General features: G+C 38.4%; 1 protein-coding gene across 1 annotated transcript in view; it reads left to right on the plus strand.

Moving 5' to 3' along the window:
* lrguk (leucine-rich repeats and guanylate kinase domain containing) overlaps positions 1 to 16,731 on the plus strand; it is a 96,921-nt gene that overhangs the window by 22,455 nt on the left and 57,735 nt on the right. The window contains 2 exon segments of the mRNA XM_052034231.1: positions 823 to 929; positions 13,054 to 13,173. Of these exon segments, the coding sequence (XP_051890191.1) occupies positions 823 to 929; positions 13,054 to 13,173 (227 nt within the window).

Below are 16,731 nucleotides of genomic sequence, written 5' to 3' on the forward strand. Positions count from 1 at the left end.
TGGGCTTCTTTGAATACTTACGGCTCACTTGTTAGCACCATCATCTCTGAGTAGAAGGTTGTGGGTTCAGATCCCACTCAGCACAAATCTGGGTTGTCATTCCAGTGCAGGAGCAAGACAGCACTGTCCTGTCAGAGGTGTGATCTTTCAAATAAGTTTCAAGCTCTCCCATCTGCTCTCATTAGTGGATGTGAAGATCATATGGCAATATTTTAAAGAAGGGCAGAGTGCTTCCTGATGGTCTGCCCAATATTTATCCCCTAGTCAGCATCATTAAAATTATCCAACTGTTATCATATCTTGCGTGCAAATGGATTGAGAGCTTTCCTATATTACAGCAGTGACTACATTTCAAAGGCTATAAAGTATTTTGGAACATCCTGAGTTAGTGAAAGGCAAAATGTCTGACTGTCTTCCTTTCTAGTAAATGGAAAATTGAGGGATGGCCTAATGAATGTCTTGAAGATGATGAGTTAGTTTGATAAAATAGACGTGAAGATTTTTCCAGAATTGGAGGCCATGAAGGTCGGGTAGAAACAAATAGATCAAAAAGAAGTCAGGGTATAATTCTTTTATTGAGAGAGGAGGAAGACAGTGGATCACACTATCGCATGGAGTAGCTAAAGCAAATAGCACAGATACTTTTGAGAGAAAGCTAGATAAGCCCAAGATTTCATAATGATTTTTATATTCACACCTATGTTGAAAACCCTGCAGCACTGGGTTCAGATTTCTAATTGCCTATCCATGAGCTAAGAATAATAGTTTACTTCTGACAGCAGTAAAGGTAAATACATACTTACATTAACTTCTTCTCCCCAGGTTTTGGCAATCAATAAATACAACCCTCCTCCTGAAGTGGTAGCTGCCAACGATCACATGACCAATACCATGTATAGTTTTCTACAGCCCCAGAGGATTTATGACAGGTATTCATAAACTCATTGATTCAAGATGTGTTCATTGCCCCTAGAGGGCGCTTGAAGATTACAGCACTCCTAGTCTGAAATTAAAGCAGTCAGATTCAATTCTTTAAATCCATTTGCTCATTAACAACATGCTTCCACTTTTATCTATGCCAGTTTTGCTTATGTGAAGCATTTTGAGTTATTATTTTCAGAGAAAATAAGGCAGGATTTTCACGACATCTGTAACATCTTCATTGGTTCCTTTGAGAGTTTTATCACAAAATTTTTCCACCATGTTACACTCCTCTTAAGCTGTGATTGGCATGTGCTGCAAGCTGTGTATCTTAGTTTATTGGAGAAAAGCATGGTGTAGTGGGTGACCCTAAGTACTTTTTAGATAGGCTAATCTAAATGAAGCTCTGGCTTCCTCTGTGTTCTGATTAGCATATCATTAAATACATTGAAACGATTACTGGTATCAAAAAACCTCTCTGGCTCTTTCAGGAAAAAAAGGAAAGACTTTCATTCACGATTCAAATATGGGGAAAAAGTAGCAGGCATTTTCCATTTAGCTAGTTTTCACAAACAGCATTGAGAAATGATTAGATAATCTTTTTCTTTTAATGAAACAAAGTGATTTATAAATATTCCCTGTATCTGTATTCTTGTTTCAAGTTGTTGGATTAGAGTTACAGCCAAAGTTTGCACAGGATCCCGCTCCCAGTGCCCTGCTGCCTCAAGTCGAAGAGTGTGATGGACTCCTTTGTCAGAGTCTCATTGGGGACTGAACCACAATCATACCTGAGGAATGTTATGGACTCAGTGAAAGTCCCTTTAAGATAGAGAGTGTGTGTGTATGTGTGTGTGGGGCGTGCTTACGTCAATAGAAGATAAAGGACGTAATGACGTTGTTGAAGAAGAAGAAGAAGAAGAAGAGAGAGAGAGAAGGGAGAGAGACACCAGCCTGCTTGTTTTCTCTATCGATGGATGAGAAACAATAACTGTGTTTGCCACTGAAATCCATGTATGGAAGTTGGAAGTAATCCGGTGGAGTTCACTTTGTTGCTGACCTGTAGAAGGAAACAGGTATTTGTGTGTGGACGACCACGGTTCGGATGCTTTTCGGGGTGAGGAAGTCACTACGCGTAAACACTGAAGTGTCGTTTGGGTTCCATCATGGAACATTTGGATTTCGTATGTACTCTCTCTATGTTTTTCTACATCTACATCTTATCTTCAGACAACGGTGGTTGTTGAAGAAGCCCTTGCTCATGTTTCACCTTATGGCTTGCGGAACTGAACTTTAAGAACCATTCAGGAACTGGGAGTTTTGGACTTTGTCACACACACACACGAAGAGTTGAGTTTTGGGGTTAACGTTCGAGGTTTAACATTCTTGAATTCTAACATACTAACATTTTTTACTTTTATTTTACGTATTATCATAAGTAGTGATTAATAAAATAGTTTTTAACACTAAATTATGCTCAGTGTGTTTCTTTTGTTGCTGGTTCGTGACAAAATTGGGGGCTCGTCCGGGATAGTTCCCAAGATTAACGAGTGTCGTCTGGGATCGTTCCCCAGATTGACAAGATTCGTCCGGGATTCAATCCAAAGATTTTTGAGGGAGATCTGATAAATTCTTTTTAATTGGCTTGTGTGTGTGGAAACCAGCAGCAATGGATATTAAGGCATTTTTGGAGTCACCAACCCAAAAGGGATTGGAGGTGGTGAAAAAGGATGATTTGATAAAGATTGCTACAAGGTTAAACCTTACAGAAGTAAAGCAGTCTATGAGAAAGGCAGATATTCAGAGACTGATAGCTGGCCATTATGTGGAAAAGAAGGTGTTTGAGAAGGAAGTGTTAAAACAGTTTCCTGGCAGTGAAATAGCAATTTCTGAGGCACAGGTGCAGCTGGCAAAGATAGAAGCTGAACGACAGCAAACCCAGTTAAAGATAGAGGCTGAACGAGAGCAAAATAAATTAGAAGCTGAACGAGAGCAAAAGAGATAGAGGCTGAACGAGAACAAACCCAGTTAAAGATAGAGGCCGAACGAGAGAAATTAGAGGCCGAACAAAAGATAACTCAGATGAAGATAGAGGCTGATCTAGCAATGAAGCAGATGGAATTGAAGAGGATGGAGCTGGATAACGAGGAGAAAAAGAGGCAGCATGAGTTACAAATGAAGCGTAGGAGTTCGGAATCTGATTCTGATGATGGTTTTTCAGCCAGCAGGGAGGTTCGATTAGTCCCTCCTTTTGAAGAAGATCAGGTTGATCAGTATTTCCAACATTTTGAAAAGGTTGCTGTGAGTTCAAACTGGCCAAGGAAAGGATGGGCTCTTATGGTACAGAGTGTGATTAAAGGTAAAGCTCAAAAAGCTTATTCTGCTTTGTCTGTTGAGGATGCAGCTGATTATACCAAGGTAAAACAAGCTATATTGAAGGCCTATGAATTGGTCCCTGAGGCTTATAGACAAAAATTCAGAGACTTGAGGAAATCTGCAGATCAGACTTATATGGAATTTGCCAATGGAAAGAGAATATGTTTTGAACGATGGTACATGGCTAAAAATGTAGATGGGGATTTTGATAAATTGAAAGAATTGATACTAGTGGAAGACTTTAAAAGATGTGTTCCAGCTGAATTAACAACATATTTAAATGAAAAGGCAGTGGAAACTTTACAAGAAACTGCTAGGTTGGCAGATGATTATGCTTTAACCCATAAATCCAAATGGGGACAACCTAAAACCTTTCAAAAGAGTTACAAAGACAATCCAGGGAAACCGGAGATTAAATTGGGAGGTAATCAAAAAGGAAAGGATGAAAAGAAGCCAGGGCTGGAGAAACCTGTTGAGCGTACTTGTTATTACTGTAGGAAACCTGGCCACGTGATATCTAATTGTGCCCTTTTGAAGAAAAAGAAGGAAGCTGGGCCCAATGCTTGCTTTCAGGCAATTAAAAATCAAAAAGGTTTAGGAGATGCTGTTAAAGTTCAGTCCTTGCAAGAGGGAAAAGCGGAAAAGTTGGAGGAGGTGAGAAAAGAATTCCGTTCGTATGTATCAGAGGGTTTTGTTTCACTGAATGATGAGTCACCCCAGGTGCCAGTGAAAATTCTTAGAGATACTGGGGCTAGTCAATCTCTCTTGCTGGACAGTGTTTTAAATTTTGGTGAAGAAAGTGACACTGGTGAAGTAAATCTAGTACGAGGCGTTACAGGTGAGACCATGTCTGTACCTTTTCACAGGGTGATTTTAAAGTCAAAGTTCGTAGAAGGACCAGTCGAGATAGGGATAAGACCTAGTTTGCCAGTGGAAGGAGTTTCTTTGTTATTGGGAAATGACCTTGCAAATGGAGAAAGTGATCCTGTGGTACGGTTAACAACCAAACCAAGGATTGATGAGTCTGAGGATGATCCAGATGTTTACCCAATCATGTGCAGTGACTCGAGCTAGAGCTAAAGAATTAGCCAAGACAGACAGTCCGGTGCAGTCTGATGTGGTTCCTTGTGACAGTCCTAAACAGGAAGAAAATTTTGATGCCTTATCTGAGACTTTTCTGTCTTCACTGGAGGATCAACATCCTTATAGTGAGCCTGAATTTAAAGATTTGTCTTGTCAAGGAAGGATTTTATGGTGGAACAGACAAAGGACCCTGAGTTGACAGAATTGAAAGAAAAAGCACTCTCATGTGAGGAGATTGAAAAGGTGCCAACTGGATACTATGTCAAAAATGGAGTGTTAATGAGGAAATGGAGACCTCCTCATGTTCCTGTTACTGAGGAATGGGAAGTTATTCATCAGGTTGTTGTTCCAAAAGTTTATAGGGATGAGATTTTAAACCTGGCCCATAGTATGCCTTTGGGTGGTCATTTTGGTGTGAATAAAACTGTAGGGAAGATCTTGAAACAATTCTATTGGCCTGGTTTGAGAAAAGATGTGGTGATGTTTTGTCGAACCTGCCACACATGTCAGATGGTAGGTAAACCAAATCAAAAACCCCCTGTGGCTCCTTTGAAACCAATTCCTGCTTTTGGTGAACCCTTTTCGAAGGTGATTGTGGACTGTGTTGGTCCATTACCAAAGTCTAAGACTGGAAATCAGTATTTGTTAACCATCATGTGTGCCACTTCTAGATTTCCAGAGGCAATACCCCTTAGAAATATTAAGGCCAAGACGGTGTCAAAGGCTCTTGTAAAATTTTTTACCTTGTTTGGTTTGCCAAAAGAAATACAATCTGATCAAGGTAGTAATTTTATGTCAAAAATTTTTCAACAAATAGTCTATGAGCTGGGAGCAAAGCAGATTGTATCATCTGCATATCACCCAGAATCTCAAGGAGCTCTGGAGAGATTTCATTCTACTCTCAAAAATATGCTGAAGACTTATTGCTTTGAAAACACCAAGGATTGGGACGAAGGTATCCATTTACTTTTGTTTGCCGTTAGAGAATCGATCCAGGAATCAATCGGATTTAGTCCGTTTGAGCTTGTGTTTGGACATAGGGTGAGAGGACCTTTGGAGTTATTAAGAGAGCAATGGGTTAATGAGGAAGTTCACTTGAGTCTGTTGGACTATGTCAAAAAATTTAAAAACTCGGTTGGAGAGAGTCTGCCAGCTAGCGAGAGAGAATTTGAAAACAAGCCAGATAAGAATGAAGACATATTTTGATAGACGTGCTCGGCCTAGGACATTCGCAGTGGGGCAAAGGTGTTGGTATTTTTCCCTAGCCAAAATAATCCCTTGCAAGCTCGTTTTTCTGGACCCTATGTTATTGAATCTCGAGTGACTGATCTAACATATATAATCAAAACACCAGATAGACGCAAGAAAACACAACTCTGTCATGTAAACATGCTAAAACCTTATTATGAGAAGGATTCAGTTGTGGCCTTGGTGGATGGTGAAAAGGTTGTTTCTAGAATGCCTGATGTTGATGTTGAGGAAGGCCAATTTAGACCAAATATTGTTCCATCGAAACTGAAAAACCAAAATATCATGGAGAACCTTGAAACGAAGTTGGACCATTTACAAGTTTCACAAAAACAACAGATGAGAGAATTAATTTTAAAATTTAAAAATCTGTTCCCAGATGTTCCAAACAGAACATCGATAATTACCCATGATGTTGATGTTGGGGATGCAAAACCAATCAAACAACACCCATATCGAATGAATGTGGAAAAAAGTAAACTTGTTGATCAGGAAATAAAATACATGTTGGAAAATGATATTATTAGACATTCTAGTTCAAATTGGAGTTCGCCCTGTGTTATTGTACCTAAACCTGATGGAACTATTAGATTTTGCACAGATTACAGGAAAGTGAATGCTGTAACAAAGTCAGATGCTTACCCTATTCCTAGAGTGGATGATTGCATAGACAGAGTGGGAAAGGCAAAATTTCTTACAAAGATTGACCTATTAAAAGGGTACTGGTGTGTTCCATTAACAGATAGAGGAAGGGAGATTTCAGCCTTTGTAACCCCTTCTGGATTGTATGAATACAATGTTTTGCCATTTGGAATGAAAAATGCTCCGGCAACATTTCAAAGAATGATTAATTCAGTGATTCATGGGTTAAAACATACAGATGCCTACATTGACGACTTAGTGACTGGGAATGATACTTGGGAAGATCACATCTCTGCGTTAGAAAGGTTGTTTGAAAGACTTTCCAAGGCTAACCTTACAGTTAACTTGGCTAAAAGTGAATTTGGCCATGCCACTGTGACGTATCTTGGTTATGTTGTAGGTCAAGGCAAGCAAGCTCCTGTTCAGGCAAAAGTTCAAGCAATATCTGAGTTCCCTATTCCCACAGGTACGAGGACTGTTACAAAATTTTTGGGAATGGTTGGATATTATCGAAAATTTTGTAAAAATTTTGCTGATATTGCTCTTCCCCTAACTAATCTTCTGAAGAAGGGAGTAAAGTTTGTTTGGACAGATTCTTGTCAAGAAGCATTTGAGAAGCTGAAAGCCATTTTATGCTACGATCCTGTGCTCAGAACACCTGACTTTGAAAAGCCATTTTCATTAGCAGTAGATGCCAGTGATGAAGCTGCAGGAGCTGTGTTGTTGCAGAAGGGTGACCTTGATGATATTGACCATCCTGTAGCTTACTTTTCAAAGAAATTTAATGAGCATCAAAAGAATTATTCCACCATAGAGAAAGAATTACTGTCACTTGTTTTAGCCTTGCAACATTTCAGTGTATATGTTTGCACCGCTCAGAAACCATTGACTGTGTATACAGATCATAACCCATTGGTGTTTCTGAGCCGAGTCAAAAACAAGAACAGAAGGCTGTTAAACTGGAGTTTAATTTTGCAAGAGTTTGATCTCATGATAACTCACATTAAAGGCAAAGATAATGTGATTGCTGATTGTCTTTCCCGATGTTAAATGGGAAACATGTATCTGTACTAATCTGATAGTCTGTAGTTGTGTAGCGTGATAATTATTAACATTACTAACTCTATGCGCGGTTAAAATTTTCTTGGGAAAATTTTTTTTTTAGGTGGGAGGTGTTATGGACTCAGTGAAAGTCCCTTTAAGATAGAGAGTGTGTGTGTATGTGTGTGTGGGGCGTGCTTACGTCAATAGAAGATAAAGGACGTAATGACGTTGTTGAAGAAGAAGAAGAAGAAGAAGAAGAGAGAGAGAGAAGGGAGAGAGACACCAGCCTGCTTGTTTTCTCTATCGATGGATGAGAAACAATAACTGTGTTTGCCACTGAAATCCATGTATGGAAGTTGGAAGTAATCCGGTGGAGTTCACTTTGTTGCTGACCTGTAGAAGGAAACAGGTATTTGTGTGTGGACGACCACGTTTCGGATGCTTTTCGGGGTGAGGAAGTCACTACCGAGTAAACACTGAAGTGTCGTTTGGGTTCCATCATGGAACATTTGGATTTCGTATGTACTCTCTCTATGTTTTTCTACATCTACATCTTATCTTCAGACAACGGTGGTTGTTGAAGAAGCCCTTGCTCATGTTTCACCTTATGGCTTGCGGAACTGAACTTTAAGAACCATTCCGGAACTGGGAGTTTTGGACTTTGTCACACACACACACGAAGAGTTTAGTTTTGGGGTTAACGTTCGAGGTTTAACATTCTTGAATTCTAACATACTAACATTTTTTACTTTTATTTTACGTATTATCATAAGTAGTGATTAATAAATAGTTTTTAACACTAAATTATGCTCAGTGTGTTTCTTTTGTTGCTGGTTCGTGACAGGAAAGTCAACAGCATCAAATACATACATATAGAGAGAGAGAGAGAGACAGGGAAAGGTCACTGTCAGACCAAAAACATCACAGGGAAGGGATCCTGCGCAAGAGCATAAGAGGGGTTTGAACAGAGAAGGGATACTATCAGGGCAAATATTTACTCAGTTCTGCCCTGGAGGGGGAATGGCAACTGGTATAACAGCTGAAAAGAGACAATAGGCTACCGGAGGGTACATTTCTGTCAGTCTGTAGTTGCAAGCCAAATCCCCAAAGACAGATTTTGTGTTTCACTATTCACTGTTAAGGAGGTATTTGAGGAAGCCAAGGGCTGTATTGAGTGCATTGGCCAACCTTTACTGCATTCTTTGGCTTCCCTGAACTAGCCACTCCCTGGGATATAAATGGACTTGAGTAAATGGTAAATTATATTCATAATGAGGAGAATATGGTCTCTGTTATGTGAACCCTTAAAGCAGAAGTCAGGTTTTGTTTTATTTTAGATGTAAACTTGACTCTCAATGTCTGTGTCTGATTTGATCCTTGGTACACTTACAACTATGATTGGAAAGTTAATTGCTGAGGTGCAATATTCATAAGAACAGGAAAATGTCATTCAGCCCCTTGAACTCGTTTCCCTTTGTGACTGATTCCTGCCTAATTTATAATCTTAATTCTATCTAAGAACAACCTATCAATTTAAGTTTTGAAATTTTCAAACAATTTTTATGTTATGTATCATACATATTTGATTCCTAAAGCTCCACCTTGGCATGTCTTAATGTAATTTATTTTTGGATAAACTCTGATAAATGATAATTTCATCTTGTGCACTACAATTGAAGAAAATATATTTACAACATTAATAATTGGAACCTGACCAATAGACTAACCTTTTAAAAGGAGCATACAGCCCAAGGATGTCATTAGTTGTATTTTTAAAACTTTTTCTCATTTAAATGTAACTACTAGATGAACACAATGATTTAAAGCAGGTAAGATTTATATTATTATTAAAGTATTATACTTCTTTACATTTTGACATGATTGCATAAAACTTACTGTCATTATTTGTTTGCCTCCACAGCCTTAATTTTGTGCAAAGAAATATAATTAATTATTCTTTTTTATCTATTCCAGCTACTAAAATATTGAATTCTGCCAGACCTAACTATTCAATGCTCTGGTAGAAGTAAAAGCACTGATTTTTTTTTCATATTAACAGATCATTTACCTTTATCATGTTTGCAGTTAGCCAATTGCTGCTTTTACAACCAGGTTCCTGTGGCCAAGGGCTTTCTTGATTCAAAACATTCTTCCAGCTAGAGTATTCATGAACTTCCTCCATGGAAGTTTACTTATCCTGCATGACTTTTGGCCCATAACAGAACCCATCTTAATTAATCTCTGTAATTATGGTAAGAAAACAGCAAATTTCTTCTTGCTACTTTCATTGATCCCTCTCCTCCAAATTTTATTTGGAGGATCCTGTCAGGCAAGAGCAAATCTAGTCTTATTTGCAAAATTGCTGTTTCTTTCAGTTGGACAGTTCCCAGCCCCTCAATTGCACAGTAAAATTCTGTTTCTAACCTCTACTAACCTGTTAACTGCTAAATATGGCTCAAGTGTTTCATAGCTACTAACTATAGATTTATATTTAGATCTTCTATGATTTCTTAGGTAATGGTATTTTGTTCTCAGTTTGCATAATCCAATAGTTTGAGGTTTAATGACTGTCTGTTGCTTTGTTGTAATCTCAGTTTGCTTCATTTCTTGCATTATTTGCAAACTGGAGGAAAATCTAGAGTAATTTTAACTGAAATTCAAAGTCATCAAAGTATCAGTGTTTCTAGCCAAGCTCCTCTTCAGATTATTCCAAAACCTTTGTGAATATAGGCTCTGATTTTCACCCCCTTTCCTGTGGAAAGTTAAACAGCAGTGATTGACAGTTCCTTGTTCATTACATGCAATGCTGTTGTAACAGTCTGACTCTTAATATCTCATCGCCACAGTGAACATGTTGAGACTTCTAATGGCAGAATACAGTATTGATTATGATTGCTTCAACTGTGAGTTGGTACTTTTGATAAATTGCTATATTTCTTGACAGATTCTGGTAAGCAGGGGCCACCTAATTGGGTGGCTAGTGGTCCTGCCCACCGAGATTGGCTGCAAATACTATGAAGCCAACAATCATCTTACTGGACTCTAGCAAACATCATGAAGAACTGACTGATAGCATTAAAGTCAGCATATAACCAACTGTTGAGATGTTGCCAACTGCTCCAAGAAACCTGCAATTGAACTGCATCACAGTATTGCCATTGCTAGTGATAAATTGAGCCAGACAGTTCTTCCACTTCTATATCCTCTGTCAATGTGCTGTTCCTAGATATGTGAAACAATTGACTAATGCATTGCTCATTATTATTAGTAGTGTCTTTGACTTTCACATCACGACTTGTTTGGTTGCCTTTACCTCAGGAATGTGGCACAGTTGCCTAATATCAGCTAATTACCCTATATATTGGGGGCTTTTGATGGCAGCCAGAAGATTCCTGCTCTTCCTCGCTATACTCTGTGACTCGCCTACTGCTTAGCGTAGTAACTGCATTCTTGGGGATATGTGTAATTGTATGTACTGTAGTATGAGAGACCAGGATGTTGGTCCATTGCCATTGTTTCAATTTACAATTTCAGAAAAGTAGCCAATATATCAATGCTGTTTTCAGAGCTCACACTGTAAAATGCAAATCTTTTAAATGGCTGCATCTCTTTAGTTTTTCAAGCAGACTGTAAAATGCATAATTTTGATAAATTGGTACTGAAGTTGGGGAAACTGGCCTCATTCAAACCTAGTCATCATGGTAGTTCTAACAAATTTTTGTCATGTTTCTTTGGCTTCAGAGACTATATAATTACAGATATTCAAGGTAGTAACCCTTTACCGGACAATAAAAAGGCCTAGAAGTTCTAGTGGACCCAGACGGGTGAGCTAGATGGACATTGCAGAAGGCCAACAACAAGCTTTTCGGCCATGAGCTGCCCACTGAAAGATTCAAGGAACAGATGATGCTCATTTTTGCATTTGAAAATGTGGTGCCAAGGAGTAGGGCCCAAGGCTGGAGTCTGGGGGAACTGGCTGAGAGCCTAGTTGCAGAGGAGCAGAAAAATGGTTTGAAGCACTCTCTTGATTTCAGAAGAGGGTAAAAATGATGAGGCTGGTTCAGGTGAAGGTAAGGAGAGAACTGGAGAAGGGATCACAACCAGTGCTATGTTTGGGTGGGAGTTGTGGAGGATGGGTTGGGACAGTGCTGTGGGCAGATGGGGGTGGATAGGGGAGAGTGATGATGGAAATATGAGTAAGGCCAGTTCCTTGGTCATGGATGGGGATGCAGAATGATGAATTGGGCTGAGGATTGGAAGTTTATCAATTAAACACGTGGGGTTGTCTTGTAGGTTGCGCCCTCCAGTGGGGAATCAGGAGGATGGGAAGGACCACAGGGTTGCTACAGTAGGAGGTTTGGGAGGATGATGGGATTGAGGTCTGGTCTTTGCAGGGTCTCAAGGGACGTAGAGGATAAAATATAAGTTAACAAACAGGGATCCCAATCCAGTATTATTTGGGAATACTTAATTGTCCTGGAAGTAACCAACAATGTTAATTCTGGGGAAATTTCCCTAGCAATGGCCCAAACAGGGAACACTGTGCCTCTGATGCAGAAATTACATCAGGCAGGGAAGGATGACTTTCACCAGGAAGTGCTTACTTGAATTAATGGAATGACACAACATCATTTCAGGAAATGAAATAATTTTCAATTATATAACACTGAATAATTTGAATTCCCTGGTCATTATATGTCCCCACTCTGAGATCCAGATTGTGGTTGAAGAATTTGTGAATTTAAAGCTTGCTCATATTAAGTTTTGTTTCAAAGTATCATCGTGGTTGGTCTCCAGAATTTGCCCTATACACTTCCCAGGATAAGGGTGATATTGAACACTAGTTTTGGATCCTAGCACTCACTTGCCTTGTGCATATTGGAAGCTTAGCTGAGATTACCAGAGTTTACTTTACGTTTGACAATCTTCACCATGTGCCAGAAAGGGAAGTATTATCCCTAGCTCTAGGTTCACTTAATCATTCAGTTTCCAAAGAAAATATTTCTTTATGATTTTGAAACAGTCTGATTAAAATTAGGCTGTTTAATGCATATAGAAGCCAAAATTCAGAGTGCATTCAGGGTAAAAGAACAGGATTAAAGGGACAGTTACTTAAGTGATGTCAGAACTAAAGGTCAAGAAAGCAGCAATAAAGCAACACAAAATTAATGCATGTTAATGCAGAAAAAAGTTTACTGATACCTGACATGTACCCTCTCTAACTTGTTTTCTTGTCCATGCTCCAGAAAAGCTTATTCCCTGCCTGGAATAAGCATGACTGAAACTAGTTCCTTCACAAACCACATTAAAGCTGCTCCATAAGGACAGAACCTATTAATTTAGTACATTTTGTGCCTTGATATATCCAAAAGCACTTCCAAGCTAGTTAAGTGCTTTTAAAATGCAATGTTGGAACCATTGCATCTAACTCATTCATCACGAAATGATAAGATAGTCTATTTTTGTCATGTTGTTTGGGGAATGAATGTTGGCCTGGACAGAAGCTTGCTTTTCCTTGAAACAGTGTCATGGGATCTTTTCTCTTCATCTCAAAGAACAGATACGGTTTATGTTTAATGTCTTATCACAAAAACATGATGTACAGTGAAACATTCCTAAGTATCTGGATCTCTTGCCCTCCTGTGTTGCTCTTTTGAAAAGTATACATCCTGATGTTCTTTCATTGTTTCCAAGTTTAGGACATTAACCTTTTGAGAACCTGTTTCTCATTTTCCTCTACAGCACTTTGCCTAACTTTGATATTCCATACCCAATGTTGGTTCTGGTGGGGGCCCAGGCCTCTGGAAAACGAGAACTTTGTCACATGCTATGTCAAGAATTCAGTGAGTATTTTGGATATTGGTAAGTACAAACAAATGGTGTGTGTTTTCAGAATCAGTAATTTATTAAATTTCTTTGAAAAATGTAAAAGGAGTCTGTGGATGCACAACTTTCCATTTCAGTGAGTATTTTATATTGATTCAAGCAAAATCTGTTCATGGAGAATAGAAGGTGAAAGGCTTCAAAAGCTTTTTTTAAAAAAAGGAAGTGATACTCTGAAGTGGGGTTGTTCAGGCTTGTTGTCTTCTCCCCTCAGTTTTGTTAATTTTCAATCTCTTCACAAGAAGCGATTCCTGATTGTATGATTCCAAAATAGGCAAATAATGTGTTCCTTCTAGACTGCTGCTATCTTCCTGTTCCCAACCAGGTCCTTCCTTAAATAAGTCCAGAATGAACTTGGCGTAAAATTCAATCACATTGTGCACATTTGTGCCCTCAGATAGAATTGTGGCATAAAATTGATTGCCAAATATTGTTGTTAGTACCTTCTAACATGCACAAAAAACAAAATGAATTTTCAGTTGTGAGGTTCCAAGTGCACTGAGGCTATTGCAATGTTAATTGTTGTACAATTAATACCACTTCTGCCTGTTCAGTCCTCAGCAAAAGCATGGTTATATACAGTAAAGAAGATCCAAGCAGCCTTGTTTGTACAACACTTAAAGGGATACACTATTACTTTCATTGTTGTTGACAGTCCATTAGACCATTGATGCATATCAGTTGGCTACATTGATGGAACAGATTTTTATTAATTATTGAGGTAATTTTTTGGTCTTAGGCATCCTATCTGCCAAATGGATCGTAAAGCCATCTTTGGAGAAGCAGGGAGCTTGTTTACTGTGTTTCTTCCAGACTTCCCTTCTATCTCTCCTTGCATTTAAGTCACACCTTTCATTTAATAGGATAATTCAAAATACTTGATTGTTAATTAAGCTCTTTGGGATTATAATCAGTTTTGTAATGTGGGGCAGCAGAACAGCTGCTGTGAAAGAGCAATAAAATTTTAAAAAACTGGATAACTTAAGAACATATGAAACAGCTGCAGGAGTAGGCCATCTGGTTGCTTGTGCCTGCTCTGCCATTCAATAAGATCATTCATGCTCTTTTACCTCCTTGATCATTTTTGACCACGGCACTAGGAGAATCCTCCTACTCCATTTTGCAATAGGACTGTGGGATCTTTTATGTCTATCTCAGGGAGTATTTGAGGGCCTTGGTTTAACATCCTGCCCAAAATATATCACCTCTGACAGTTCAACAGTCCTTCATTGTTTTACTGAAGTATCAGGCTAGATTACATGCCCATGTCTCTGGATTTAGGCTTGAGACTTTAACCCTCTAATTTAGAGATAAATACACTATCAGTGAGCCATGACTCGTACCCTAGTCTCTGTCAGGCTCACCCATCCTGCTTAGTAAACTATTCCAGTTCTTGATCACCTTCTCTTAAACATAATTCTTACTGCTGTTTATCCCTGATTTGCTCTTCAGAGCCCTGAATCTATATCATCTCCTCTTGCCCTGGACCACCATGTTGTTTTGGTTTTGTGTTTTGTCTCTCCAAGTACATTAAAAGCATTTGCAAGGGCTCTTCTGAATTGTCCCATTTTGGACATACAAATCATAGTTTATCAGTATACTGCATAGCCTAAATAGATCAAATTCTAATGTAACTCATCACTTGCAGTAGGATTAGCCTCATTATTGTCTTTTATAACATCACTTAAACTGTATGCAGTTCAGGTTGCTACAGCTGCAGCCTTTCTAGAGCACTGTCTAGCATTAACATTGCCAGTGTGAACATGAACTCCACTGATTTGGCTTTCAAAGAGCAGATTTGGAAGGGGCTTTAATTGATGTAAGCATTGGCAACTGCAGAGACAGAAACTATTAGAAAGCTAAAGGGATGTCTTTATAAAATAATTCAGTTATACAGCACCATACAGCACAAAATCATAATAATAATTATAAGATCATGAATCAGAAACAAACAGGAAAAAAACAATTTTAATTGGTGAGTAGAATATTTTTTCTATCTAAAAAAAGTCATTAGTAATTTGGCAGTTATGTATATAAGAGTTCACATGAAACAGTATCAGGCAAAATACGACAGAACAATGATGACACAGTTTTATAGCACTTTTAATAAGGTAAGGCAACCATAAGTTTTTGGTAAATTATGATTCATTCTCATAATGTAATTAATATCATTGCACTTTATTTGTTAATTAAAATAAACAAGAGTAAGCTTAGAATCATATTTTTGATGTTTTTTGTTTCCTACTGATTAATGGAATTGATCTCAGAAAGAGAAATAACTTACATTTATCACATTCTCTGAACAGCTAATGCTGATTTATGTGATTTTCACGTGCTAATTTCTTGTTGATTTCGGTAGAGGAATAAGTTTTTATGGTGTAAAAGAGAAGCTTGATAAACACATGAGGGAGAAAGGTATGGAAGATACTGCTGTTTGGAAGAAGTAAGGTTGGCTGGTTCATGTGGAGCATAAACACTAGCATGGACCAAAAGTATGCTTTTGTACTGTACATTCTGCGTAATCTATTAGAAATGCAGTGTAAAATGTGCATGGAGTAGTAGCTAAATTGGTCATCTCATTAGCATCCACTTTGTTAGAAATTATGATGTCTTAATCAATAATGATAGGTAAGAACTCTAATGTCATTTATTACATCAATATCATTTCAGTCAGGCTTTATATAATGCAGGATCCTGATGCAGTATTGCGACCCGAAACATCAACAATTCCTTTGCCCTCACAGATGCTGCTCAACTCGCTGAGTTCTTCCAGTAGATCGTTTGTTGCTCCAGATTCCAGCATCTGCAGTCTCTTGTGTCTCTAGGCTTTATATGAAGTACAATGTTTTTAATGAAGTGACTTTCACCTCCCTCTTAAAAAAAATGAATGATGATTAAAGGTAACAGTAATGAAGAACTAAATAGCCAAATAATCTGATAAATTTCACAGTCATTGTGTATTTTGTTGCACTTTATTAAACTTGTTAAACATGCCAGATGAAGGTGCTGCTAGGGTAAAAATATCAGCTTACTAGCATTGCCTGTGTTCCAAAACTGACTTGAAATATCAGCCGTGCTTTCCCTCATACCGCTTTCCCTCATACCGCTTTCCTTCATACCGCTTTCCCTCATACCGCTTTCCCTTGAGATAGGCTAGAAAGCAAGACCCAGCAACGGATCCCCAATCTTTCAATCACTGAATGTCTGCCACACAAGGAGAAGAAAAATTAAGAAGTAATTTACAAAAAATACTAATTGTTTTACTAATAATAATTAGGAAACATGCCAGTCTTGCCTGGTCTGGCTGTATGTCCGGTCCCACACTAGCATGGTTCACTCTTAAGTCCCCTCAAAAACTGGCTTAATGAGCCACCCCATTATGTTGAATCTCAGGGAACTGAGTATTGTTCAATACAACAGATGAACTTGGGTACCTTGCAAAGGAAAAGGAGTCTTCTGTAAGAAGAGAATAGAAACCTTGCCATGCTATATTGTTGGCAATTCAGAGGTCAAAGAGAGAAAATCTTAAGTATTCTT

Source organism: Pristis pectinata, chromosome 19 (genome assembly GCF_009764475.1).
Source record: "Pristis pectinata isolate sPriPec2 chromosome 19, sPriPec2.1.pri, whole genome shotgun sequence".
In the NCBI taxonomy this organism is placed as follows: domain Eukaryota; kingdom Metazoa; phylum Chordata; class Chondrichthyes; order Rhinopristiformes; family Pristidae; genus Pristis; species Pristis pectinata.